The 13,416-nt window shown below is 38.1% G+C and overlaps 2 protein-coding genes across 8 annotated transcripts in view; both read right to left on the bottom strand.

The window, feature by feature from the left end:
• LOC132915408 (tyrosine-protein kinase Btk) overlaps nucleotides 1–13,416 on the bottom strand; it is a 358,897-nt gene that overhangs the window by 87,302 nt on the left and 258,179 nt on the right. The gene's annotated exons all lie outside the window — the stretch shown is intronic.
• LOC132915405 (insulin-like growth factor-binding protein complex acid labile subunit) lies at nucleotides 4,303–5,763 on the bottom strand. The gene has a single exon (XM_060975185.1). It carries the CDS (start codon nucleotides 5,426–5,428, stop codon nucleotides 4,397–4,399), a length of 1,032 nt encoding a protein of 343 aa, XP_060831168.1. The 5' UTR covers nucleotides 5,429–5,763; the 3' UTR covers nucleotides 4,303–4,396.

Below are 13,416 nucleotides of genomic sequence, written 5' to 3'. Positions count from 1 at the left end.
CCTTCAGATATAGATACACACCAAGGTTAACTTTTTGGTAATGTCCTTTGCTATAACTATGTGAACGTGCTCTCTATTCTTATTGTTTTGTAACACTGTAAGAGTGAGGAGCAGCATACGCTATACTTATACCTATACTTATTTCAATATATTTTTCTATTACCAATTCATCCACTCGTTGCTTTATCGGTGACCCTCAATATTTTAAACCAAATATTAATCCCTAAATGATTCAGGTAGTTCCTAACAATTTCTCAGGTAATTTTACTTTTTGTAATTGTCCTAATACTTGCAAAAAACGTGTATGTTAGAATACAACGATATTACACGCATAAGCACAAATACTCTTACACAGACACCCACACAGGCATTTGAAATGGACACTTACACAGGTCATACTCGTTACTGTATAGAGAGTGAGGTTCAAAATATTTAAGGGATCATGGGTCACTACCTACGTCTAGTCTGAAAGTAACTGGCCAACAATCAACAGTTCTTGTATACGTTGTTAATTATATCACTCGTTTATATACATTTGGTTCTGTAGTTCTGTTTAATAAACATCACTGAATATTATTTCAACACAAGCATTATGTCTTCCACAGATTATTAATCTTAACTTCAAGATTAAATTCTAACAGTGTAATGTGTAAAAAAATATATAAATTAACAAAAGTAAAGTACTCATTATATAGCATATCTAATGGATAAAATAAATCTTCACATAGGTTCTATTTCTTTAGTCGTAGTTACCAAAATCTAAGTGTTTATCTACATTCTAGCGATAATGATCGAAGATAAGACGAAACTGAATTCATAGTATCGGCCCGTCAAATTCAAGCGTCGTAGAAACGGCATTTCGTATGCAGCAACCTAATAATTTCACGCTTTTCAAACGGTCTATCGCACGACCACATTCGGTGTTCTCGTCACGTTCCGCAGCTCTTCTCGGATGCGTCGTGAATGCGTTTTTGCCGCCACCGAATCGCCGTTGTAAATCAAACCCGAGGTGTCTCTGCCGCTCCTCCCGTCGTTCTAGGTACACCGTGTATCCAGACAGAGACGGGACTCGTACAAGTATGTGTTTCTTGAAATGATACACACGAGTGTAATGTCGTGCAACCGTTCAAAAACCGCACTTTTACCGGCGCCACTTGTGTCGATTCAATGGCCGCTGCTAACCGCTACGATTCTAACGCGAGTCCTTGTAATGAATATCGCGTCTCGTGCTAAAGATGACATGTCGTTGGAATAGTTGACAAGTACAAACGCGGCGCACACGAACTTTTGTGTTGATACGAATGGATTTCTCAATTGTAATCGAGCAGTAGCTTTGTGAGAAAGATAAGACGATAAGTAAATCTATCTAACCTAAAATTAGCTACGTTTTGATCGATGGTTCTAGCAGGATCCTAAAGAACCTTTACAAAATGAATCAAAATTTTATAATAACTTAACCAGGTGAGTGGAAAATGTATGCAGTACATGTATGTATTGTATGTATGTGTATTTATTTCTTGAGAAAACTTTTCAAACAACGACGAGAAGAATTAATATCAAAATTAATGTAACACAATTGGGAGTGAAACTTGTATGAAAAAAATCAGAATGAAAGCAGGCCTCTAACCACATGTGAACACTTTTTACAACATTTCTGTAAAACTTTATGAATTCGAATTATGGTAGTCGTTTTGACTGGTAGATAGTTTCTAGTGTAAACTTTCTGCATAGTTGAGATTATTTGCATTATTTGGGCAATCTTAAGAATGATTGAACCAAGGGTTGAATATTGAATTAGCAAGCAGAGTTAGGATATTGAGATGGTTTTGTTAATCATTGTTGTTTAATTTGAGGAATTTTGTTTTTAGAATCCATAAACAATGCTTCATTGTTCATTGTTCTGACGCTTTTTAAATTTCCGGTATGTGTATTATTTCTAAAGAATCGCGTGTCTATCGTCCAAGAAACGTTCAGTGAAATGTCAACCTTCGACACGTACGTAGTACGAGTTTAGCCTGCTGAATGATTGATTCCATTGCGCCAAGATCGATCAGAGTTTATGTGCGAAGGTCGCAATCTTGACAAATTGCCTGTCCTTAATACGAAGGTGGCTACTGGCGCGAACGTTTTCCCAGATTTTTGCGATCAGCACTCGTCAAAATTTTTTTACGCATCACGTAAAGCAGAGAAGATCCAGATTGACGTTGATATCATTAGGAAATTCCCTTGTTACGTATCTCAATTGTTTCTTTCTATTGCAACTAAGTGATTGCGGATTTTGTCACTAGGTGGTATTGCCAACCCAACATTTCAATATTCCTACGTATTTTCCCTTTTGTTTCTTTAAATATCTTTATCTAATTCAAGTTCTAGCCACTTTTAGTGTTCTCCATACACACTTACATTTTAATACTTTTATACAAACTTTTATTTGCAGCATTGCTTTTAGTTCAACATTTTGCAAACTGCTTCTCTTTCCCTATAACCTATCTTCCACTTTTTTCCCTATCGGGGATTGCAAATATTTTCCTGTAGAATTATTCTATCCACTTAACTACTGATATTGTATTTTTTTAAACATGTACATTCTATTGGCTTGGCAACTTAGTGATTGCAAATTTTGTCATTACCACCTAATGCTACCTAGTTGCCAACCTAATATTTCAATATTCTCGCGTATTTTTCCTTTGGTTTTTTTAAATATCTTTATCCAATTCAAGTTCTAGCCAATTTTAGTGTTCTCCATACACACTTACGTTTTAATACTTTTATACAAACTTTTATTTGCAGCATTGCTTTTAGTTCAACATTTTGCAAACTGTTTCTCTTTCTCTATAGCCTATCTTCCACTTTTTTCTCTATGGAGAATTGAAAATATTTTCCTGTAGAATTATTCTATCCACTTAACTACCGATACTGTATTTTTTTAAACATGTACATTCTATTGGCTTGGCAACTAAATGACTGCGGATTTTGTCATTAGGTGGTATTGACAAATCTCGCAATCACTTAGTTGCCAACCCAACATCAGAAGATGTAAATCTTCAAAATCCTGAACGAATGTTTTACGTACTAAAATATTCAAGGAAAAGTGGATGAAGACTGAGAATACGAAGTTGGATCAATTTGCTAGAAAGTCGTTCTCGTCCAGCCATTAACTCTTTTCGACAGCCTTTTCCATTTCCACGTACTTTCCCAGCTCGAATTTGGAATTCCTACAAGGGAGTGCTTCCACAGCTACTTCACTATTCTGATTCGAATATTTTTCTCGAAAGCTTCCACCCATCTCATTATCTCTTCCTTTTCCTAACACGAGTACAATTTTTTCTTAATCTGCAATGCACATAACACAAACGTATCTCTACAAAGCTTGGATCTTTAAAATTTAGTGTAACGAACAGCAAACACCATCCAGTTTGTAATTTCGTATTTTTCTGTTATTCTGCAGATTAACAAAAATAATAAAAAAAAAAAATTCATTATTTTTGGAACACGGAAGAAATTTCAAAATTTGCAACAAATGAAAGTTGTTTAAAAAGTGTGGCGTGCATCTCGGCCAATAAAATGGCGACACTTTTTCTTGCGTTTATTTCACGTTGAACAGCGTGCGCGTTTAAAACGCAACACTTGACCCGCGCGTGCCGCACTCTCTTGTTACACGCTGATAACGCCAGAAAGAACAACGACCGACAGAAGTTTCCACTTATCTAATGTCGGCCAGCGAGATTAACGAGAATCGCGTACATCTGACACCACACAACACGAATTCCCCTTAAAAACCGAGCAAATAAAAATAAGATTTCTTTGAACTGAAATGAATCTGGATTAGATAACAGAAAAAAATCTGCAATCGCTTTTAGCTTTGTTCTTGTCAGGTCTTACAATGTTTCAGATGTCACTTTAGATTTTAAAAATACACCATTGAATTTAAAATAATTTTGCAAACAATGTCCTGAATTAAGTTTAATTAAATTCTTTTCTATCAGTGAGAAAATTTTGCCTGTTATTGCTTGGCAACTAAGTGATTACCAACTAAGTCAATACCACCTAATGACAAAATCCCCAATCACTTAGTTTCCAACCTAATAGTTCCAGCAATTCCTCATTAGGTTAAGTTTTACAAACGTAACTTAATTGCAAGCTAAATCAATTTAGACTTAAATTTTTCTTTCAGTTGTCTGAGAAGTTTTGAGGCCTAGGACTCTATGGAAAAGTCAACAATACAATATACATATTGGCATTTTACTATAACAGTAAAAATTCATTGAAATGAAGCGAGGACAAAGACAAGTTGGTCATTGATTTAACATGTACAACGTCACACTTCTTTATTACACCGATCTCTACATTCTGCAAACTGCGTACAACACTGCATATAGCAGAGAATAGTCCCGCCTTACGTATACAGAATAGTCAAACTGGTCAGTCCGAAGTCCTTCCTGTCTACGTCAGTTAATTTATTGTTCGCCAGGATTAAGGTTTTCAGCGCTGAAAGGCCTGCAAACGCACCAGATTGCACTACAGCGATCTTGTTATCAGAGAGATCCAACCTTTTCAAGTTGGACAGTCCATTGAACACTCCGGAGTCAACTCGGGTCAGTTGATTCTTCCTCAGGTCCAATTGTTCCAACTGACTGAGATCAGAGAATGCTCCTGACTCGATACTTGCTATCTGATTGTGATGCAGGTTCAAAATCCTTAAACCGATCAGTCCTTTGAAATCGTTCTTGGACACGCTGGTCAATTCATTCTCTTCGAGAAAGAGACCGTCCAACTTGTGCAATCCTCGTAACACTCCTGGCTGAATTGAGGTTAGTTTATTGTTCTCCAAGTGAAGACGGGTCAATTCTGGCATCTGACTGAACGCTCCAGTCTCTATGCTGGTGATTTTATTGTCGTTTAACCAGAGGAACGTCAGTGACGAAGATAATCCTGAGAACGAGTCCTTGTTCACTGATTCGATGTCGTTGTGTCCCAAGTAGAGCCACATCAAGTTGGACAGGTCAGCGAAAGTGTCTTTGGGTATCTCATTGATCTTATTGAAGATCAGAGACAGCGAATGCAATTGCTTCAGTTCTGAGAACAGATTCGGTGACAGAGGTACAACGTTGCTGTCTAGGTCCAGCCGTTCTAGTTTTTCCAATCCTTTGAACGATTTCTTTTTCACCATAGAGATTTTGTTACCCAGACCGAAGCTCAGCTTCGTGGTCGTTAGATTTTTGAAGGTGTTTTCTCGAATAGCTAACAGGTTCAAGTCGTGAATCTCTAGCGTTTCCTCGAATTCTTGCTGGCTGACGTCCATCAGGGTTCCCTTTTTGTCGCACACCTTGTACCCTTTTATCTGCCTGCAGGTCGGTTGTTCCTCCGGTCGGACGATCGTGGAAAATAGTAAAATAATCGATAGAACGGACAGATACGATTTCAGCATTTTCAGATCGAGTTTTCACGCACCAGGTTAAGTTATTAACGATCGGATCGTGACTGACCATCCGCTCTCAGCTCTCATGTACGTTGTTCGGTGCATAGCGTTTGCAGAGCCTCGATTAGATAGAGGCCACGACCTCTGACACGATTATCTGACGAGAAGGGACATGCTTCTCGCGAAAATCTGACTTTCAGCCGTATTTACGCATCCAATACCTTATCAACGTTACGATTTCGTCCCACTTCCGCGCATCTTGCCACTACGCATCGTTTCTTCCACGCTACCATACGTTATTGCTTGTTTTCCAGTGAAATACTTTTCCACACTGCAGTTGACGAATTGTTAAGAATCGCGCGGAATATCGTGACCGTTTGACTGACTCAGAAGTTGTATGAGAATATGAACAAAGAGCGTTGAACAATCTGGACAGCAAGCGATAAGCACTGTTGCAGGCTGATTGTCTAGCAAGATACTGTAAATAGGTGTCAAGCGGTGAAAGACTGATAGCACGAGGGAAAATGGTGTAAATATTAGAAGATGGGGGATTCTTGAATCCTTAATGGTCGACGATCAATTTTGCTGAATTGCAAGCGAATACAGATCAGATTCTAAAGATTAACTTCTTAGTAGTGGATGTAACACCTAATTTGATGTAGTATGGTGGACAGATGGCCTAAGGAATATCGGCTGAGCCATAAACAATGTTGCAAGAAAGCCTAGGTGCCAACAGCATAGACCTAACCTCAACCTAACCTCAACCTAACCCCAAAAAGGTCTGAAAACTTCAGTGGACCGAGTGGCCCATCAATGTGTCGTTGGTCCTTCAGTCGAATAGTTACGCGGAGGAAGGTCTACGTAACTGTCACGTTGAAGACATGGGGAGTTTTTTTTTTTTTTATTTTGGTTTTTTACAATTTGTCCTTATGGACATTTGGTAAAGAGTTATATCTTATTGGTGAAAAAAAAATAAAATAAAAATAAATATAGCATGTGGGTGGCTACCCCCAGCGGGGTGCCAGCTTCATTTTTTCTAAGTTATATCTTTTATATACATGGGGAGTGGTAAAATTAAAAAAATCACTGGTTCAAATGGTTTCGCGTAAATTGAAACGTTTCACGAGCAAGGTAAGACAAAGTTCAGACTTTAGATGTACTGGCAGAGTTTGTGACGTGAATCCAACAGAGTGACAGTAAGAATGTTAGAATAGTGTCTGGAGAGCTGATTTTGGGAAGGTTTATATACTATGGGTTTGGCTCTTATGGAAGGCGCTCAGGTCAGAGGTGGTCATGTTGTTACTGTTTTCTCACACTGCAACACTCTATACGTTGTTGTTTCGATGGCCTGCAGGATGTTCGTTAGATATCCTTGATTTTTCTAGTGCTAATTTATGGCTCTGTGACGTGACCATGATCACGGACGGTACTGGAACACGTGCGTGGTGGGGCTGTGAAGAATGACAAAGGGATGCTTAAGAGAGAAAGACGAATTACCAGGCAGTCGTTAACTAAGAGTGGAGTTGTGAGGAGTGGAGAGTTGAATTGCCAAGTTGTTATGAGTTGTAAACTATTAACTGTGAGTTGTGAATTATCCATTTAGTTGTCTTAGTTATACAACATTACTGTATTCAGTTCTATTCATCTATCAATAAACTTAAGATTTAGAATAGAAATTATTGGAAACCCTAATTTCTAATATTTCTGAATAAATAAACCCTATGATGATAACACAAAATTCTTTACTCGTGCCATCGATCAGATCGCCATTGTAAAATTGAATATATCGTCTACCGTTACAAGCCAGCTAATTCTTTAACCTTCTCATTATAATTCTTAAACTTCCCAATAATTTTTTAACTTTACCCCATCTTCTGTAAGTGTCCTGTCCTTTACGAACAGTTAACGTACATAAGCAATTGATGAAAACCTTACGTGCACGCGTCAGAAAGTTCGATAAAGTACTAGTATTCGGTGCATGGATTTCAACGTATCCCAGTTGCGTGCTGGTGCACTGAAACAAACCGGGGAGCTACGAGAGGAAAAAGGAGGAAAACCCAGTTTCACGGGAAGTGGGGACACGACCGTGAACTTGCGTCGGTTTTTCCGACTACTGTCGACAAGAGGCCGGTCTTTTTTTCACGACCTACTTCCCCCTCCACAAGGCCATTCTTTAAAACGCGCCTTCTGCTTTTCCAGGCTAATTAAGCGATTCGAAACGGGTCTAATTATTCCGGCGACCGATCCACGTGATTTCGAGCGTTCAGATTGTTGGGCGAGGAGTGGGGAGGTGGCAGGAATAAATCGTTTTGCGAGAAGCAATGGGAAGATGGGGCGAAAGAGAGCGAAGAAGTAGGGATAGAGAGTGGTGGGGGAAAAGAGGAGAATGGTAAGGCAGGAAGGGGATGAGGTGCGCGCGGAACAACGTTGCTCGTTGGATGGAAACGAGGGTCGATACTTCTGGCCGAGAAATATCGTCGATAAATTTCCGCTTGTCGCCGATACGTAGATGCCTCGCTCGCGATATTTTCTTGCCGTGACGGTTTCTAATAAAGCCGCGGCACCAAACTTTCCTCTGGGGAGGAACAGAGCTATCGATCCTGAGACTCACGGAACGATCTTCCAAGATACTAAGGCGCTGTTGCAATTCGACACGAGAAAGTCTGAGTCTGATGAATTAAGACGGATGTCGCGGTGGCCATCGATGACTCATCGATCTTCGATCGGTTAGTTGTTCGTGATGCGTCCAGCGATTAGATTTGTTTGTATTTGCTGAAAGAGAGGTCGGTGGAGAAGTAGAGTTTACGATTGTTGGCTGATGACGAGTAGGATCATTCCATTTTGGAAAACCAAGTAAGTTTTTTTTTTTATTATTTAATTTGTATTTTATAATTTGTCCAGCTGGACATTTGGTAAATTGTTCTAGCTTTATTGCTAAATAAAAAAAGTGAATGGCTAACCCCAGCGGGATACCATCTTCGAATTTGACTATTTTATTTCTTTAGTGAGGTCAGTGGGATATTTCCTTTTTAGTCTGCTTTCTATGAGAGTTTAGCTGATATTTTCGTGGGTGTTTTTAAAGTAGCAGAACAAAAAGACATCACGAAATTGATCATGGATAGATAGCCTGAGTGAAATTTCATTCCTGAAGAAGCAAATTTTTACTTTTTTTTCTCACAGTAGTATGTGCCATCAGATAGTAACTTTTTCTTAATATGATTTTGAGAAATAAAATAGTCAAACTAGAAGATAGCATCCCACTAGGGGTAGCCAAAAGCAGAAAAATTTACCGAATTGAGTTAAATTGTAAAGTACAAATTAAATAATAATAATAAAAAAAAAGTGATTTTGAACTTACGAATCACGTGTGTTTTAACAAGTAGGAAAAGTAGGAAGTTGTATACCGACTGGATAATTGCGAAAACTTTCTGCTTCAATTTCTTTTTCGTATTGGGTAATTGGCTGTCTTACGATAGACATTATTCTATTGTTTCTTTCTGTTCACTTTCATATCTCTGTTTTCTGCAGTTTGATTTATAATCAGAAAAGAGGAAATGGACGTTCTGTTTCATTATAGTAAGTCCACAGTTGTGGTTAGCTTTTTATCTCGGCTTCTTTGGAAGATGGGAAAAGAACGATGACGAAAAAGAACGGTCGAGTCTGTTGACATATGTTACACGTCAGATTTCTGTCAGACCTGTAATTTCTCGCGATCGCATTCCTTTGTGCTCGAACGATTAACCCATTTCCGCTAGAGAACGTTCTTTGTAAGAGGAGATGTATGAGGGTAATCGTTCAACGTTTCTACATGACGTCACGGGAAACTTGGAAAATGTAGAAGAAACTCTACGGAAATGAAGTTCTGAGAACTGCGAATTCCATAAAATTGTCTACATCCTTTTGGAAAATATTATATTTGACAATTATCATTCTGAACAAAGCTCACACAATACTCAGTTCAGTCTGAATGAAACGAAACTTTTTCGGCCTATTCTGAGTAAAACGAAAGATAAAAAAAGTTTCGTCGAAGTGGAAAATTCCACGAATCTGTGAAAATGTGGTCGTAAAATTTACGAAAGCGATTAAAGTTGTTCAGTTTTATAAAACAGAATAGCTAAAAAAGGGAGAGGAAGAGGAATTTATTTTTACAAGCTTTGCTTTTTCGTAAAATGTTAGCGGCACAACCAATTATCTTTGAAATTCTAAATTCGCCACTTATCACGTCCGTGACACCTTTTTTGGCATCGAGTCGATCACCTGGACGATGGTAGCGGTGATCTTCAAGGCTGTCGCGCCTCCTATCGACAAACTTTCTACAAGGAATCGGTGAAAAGCCGAGAACGATCCTCCTCTCGCCTGCGAGGTCGTCGAACGACGCGACGACGCGACACCAGCGCCCCACTCGCTCGCCTACTGTACACAAACGCGCGAAAGAGGAAGTCGCACTGTGAAACGTATTATGAGCCGCGTTTCACACCTGTTTTATATATAGTATACGGCAGAAATACGTGCAACTATTTCTACTGCTAGCTGTCTTACATAATACCATAGGCCGCGAATGTTAATGCAGCTGTGGGAAATTTAAAGGTACGTAATATGTAAAAATATATGAAACATCGAAAGCGTAGCGCTCGTTAGAAAATTTCATGTGCGAGACGAATTTATGCTTAGGTTCTACATTTTCACTTGCGTTTAGAAAAATATGAATTTCCATAAACATTTGTTCCTCAAACTTCGTTACACGTGGCAACGAGTATAAAATATAATTTAAAGGATCGCGATACGTTACGTCCTGCCACTAATATCATGTCGACAAATTTATTTCTGATTCCGTGGAAAAAATTCTTTTTTCTTTTTAATTAACACAGCATTACAACCTTAACCGAATAAAAAGGAAAAGAAATAGAAAAACAAAACGGTGATACGAAATCTGTGACAGCGACTAGGGTTAGGTTGAGGTTAGGTTGGGTATAAAGAATACGCGTGGATGGCTGGTCGGTATGAAAGATTTCGCGTGAACGTACAATTCGTTCAATTTGACAAAACGTTCAGTTCTAAATTATTGTTGGTTGGCAAATAAATGATCGAGGACTTTGTCATTGATATTGACAAAATCCTCAATAGCTTAGTTGTCAACCTAATATTTTAGATTAATGGTTCAAGCACTAACGAACTTACACAGATGCAGGAACGCGACGAGGTGATCCGAACACACGTACCTCATAAAGGAACAATAAACTGTTTGTCAGGCGTCGAACACCTGGCGCTTTTTACAGGTAGATAACGAGGCAATCGCGCGGCCTTGCGTTGCAAACGATATTCGCAAGGCTACGCACGCTCATTATGTGCCCTTCGCGTACGAAAATCCACGAATCGAACACGGCAATATATTGGAGGTCGGACGAGCTTCCGCTTGTCCATGCGACGTCAACCATCCGACGAATTTCAATGAATCGCGGATAGAAATGTAAAAAATAACAATCATTTTCTCTGAAAATACAACCTACTGATTCTTTTTCGCGAATGGAGATTTGTTTTTCTTTTGTTATATCTTTCAGACAAATCTGATTTATTTTCTATTTAAGACTTTATTTTCTAGAGAAATCTCAACTCCTTTCAATAATTTTCTGGCTAATTTATTTTATCAATTACTCACAGTAGCAACGTATTTGTATATGAAACAAGATGCTGTACAATTTAAATGTATTTATTGTTTGATTAATTAACAACTTCTTAAAGTACAACGTTCTGGAAGCTATATGCCATTGCTAAAAAATTTAACAGTCGTCTTAGTTGCAAGCCTCTAGATTTAAAAAAATACATTTTGCACAGCAAAGAGTGGTTTTTTTTCTTTACTACACGTGCCTTTTTTTTCGCTTTCAGACCGCAGACATTTTGATTATCCTATTAGAAATAAGTGTGCTTACATAATAGTCGGCAGTTGTATCGCTGATGATGGAAATAAATTGGCGGCGCAACAATTATGCCGTGACAGACAATTATTGACTGTGGCATTCACTACACGCCTTCCATCGTTTTCTAAGTGTTTAATGTCGTGTTTCTATAAATCGTGTCTGGTTTCGGTGATTTTGTAATCGTCTACGCGGAAACGTTCATCGCAATTGGTAACGAACGATATATCTCGGGTGTTTCGTTCGAAACGACTGGCTCTTCTTCTCGCAGCACGACTTTCACTTTTTTTACTCGCTTTTCTTCGCTCTAGACTTGTCCTTCTAGCACTTTCATATCTTACACGGTTAAAAACCTGGAAAGTTTAATCATTTCGATCTACGGAATTTTAGAAAGTTAGCTTCTTTTCGTTGGCTATGTCGATACGCACATATTGTTCTTAAATGTCGACTATGTGGAACATTGACGGAAAATGGAGACGAGATTAAGTACATTTTGAAATCTAACATTTGTATGGAAATTTTTAAAAAGTATTGGGTTGATAACTAAGTGATTGCGGATTTTCTCAATATCGCTTAATGACAAAATATTTGCAGATCACCTAACCTCAACCTAACCTCAATACGTATAAAATAATAGAAAGGAAGAAACTTAAAAACTCTGTCGATAACGAATCAGAATTTAACTTGTAGATGTCTAAAAACTCTCAATTATATGATATTTATCACACGACTAATTATGCCTTAAATACAGTCCAAAATTGGTACTCTATCAATATCACTAAGCGAATGAAACTTCTAACCCTAAAAATGACCTACCAGCGTTTACCATACGATACATATATCAATCTTAATTCAATTAAAACACCTTCCCTTTCGCACAATTATATTATTAACTGTTTCATTGTTATTTCACTCTTCACTGTTTGCACCTATTTCCTTTGTTCTTTTTATTTCAGTTAAATATCCTGTGGTTATCCTATTACGCATAAAAGCTCACTAAGCTCGTCCATCATTTTCCACGATTAAGCAGGATTATCATTTGATACCCGATCCACGATATTACATGTGTCCGTAGACAGAAATACCATATGCACTTTGGGTACAAAGAAACCGCCGACGTTCCTCCACTTCCGGTTACATTCATCCGCCTCGAGCACACGGTATACGGGTCGTATAAAACGTATAAACAGAGGGAACGGAAATTGGTAATGATGAAAACGCGTAGCAGAACTATGCTTCGTGTTTTTATTACGGCGAGCCAGTCGGTTGCAAGCGTTTAAAAGAATATTCCGACTGACGGTAAGATAAATCTCGCCGCGTCGTTTCTACGATCGTTTCTATGAGAACGGTTCTCTCTATAAAACGGATGGAACCATGAAGAATCATTTCTATGAGCGAACGTTTCTATATGAAAGAGGTGGCTTCACATAGCATCGTTTCAGCGAAACAGCGTTCCTTTATAAAAAAAAAAAAAAAGGAAGAAGAAGTGGCAGACCCATGCAAGATCTCTTAACGCTATTTTTCTGTACAAAAGATAAATCTCAGTGAAGGAAAATACATAGCAAAGAATGAAATGGGGCTTTCGTTAAAGAGAAGCCTGTTCGGATTTTGAAATCCAGTGAAAAGGATAACGTACCGAGTGTGTCGTTTTAACTTCGTTGCCTGGTTTTCAGTTACTAATATTTTTTATTAATGAGAAGCTCCGTATTAAAATTCGTCTAGCAAAATCGATGAAATTTGCTACGTATTTACGATGCTCGTTATTTTGTTAAATTCTAGTATTAAATGACATTCGTCATTCAATAAATGAGGAAAAAGATATATTTGTAGATTTGAACGAATTATTCGCGACAGATTTGCGAACAAAAATGGAAGCAGAAATTCGAAGACTTGTTCTTGAATGTTGATGCAGCTCGGAGATATTCTAGTCGCTCGGTGAAATTTGACTTTCAAATAATTATGAATTGCCTTGCCTCGTACGATTCGTCGTTTCGCATAAGCTACCGTGTTACGGATAAACAAACCAAAGTATACAATTTCATCGAGAAAAAAGCGGAAAGAAATATAAATAAAAAATTGTTATTT

Source organism: Bombus pascuorum, chromosome 17 (genome assembly GCF_905332965.1).
Source record: "Bombus pascuorum chromosome 17, iyBomPasc1.1, whole genome shotgun sequence".
Lineage (NCBI taxonomy): Eukaryota > Metazoa > Arthropoda > Insecta > Hymenoptera > Apidae > Bombus > Bombus pascuorum.
Note: the sequence above shows the minus strand (reverse complement) of the source record. Positions and strands in the feature narration are given on the sequence as shown.

Excerpts from the sequence above, each read along its gene's own strand:
- LOC132915405 (XM_060975185.1), bottom strand. The coding sequence starts at position 5,428 with ATGCTGAAATCGTATCTGTCCGTTCTATCGATTATTTTACTATTTTCC.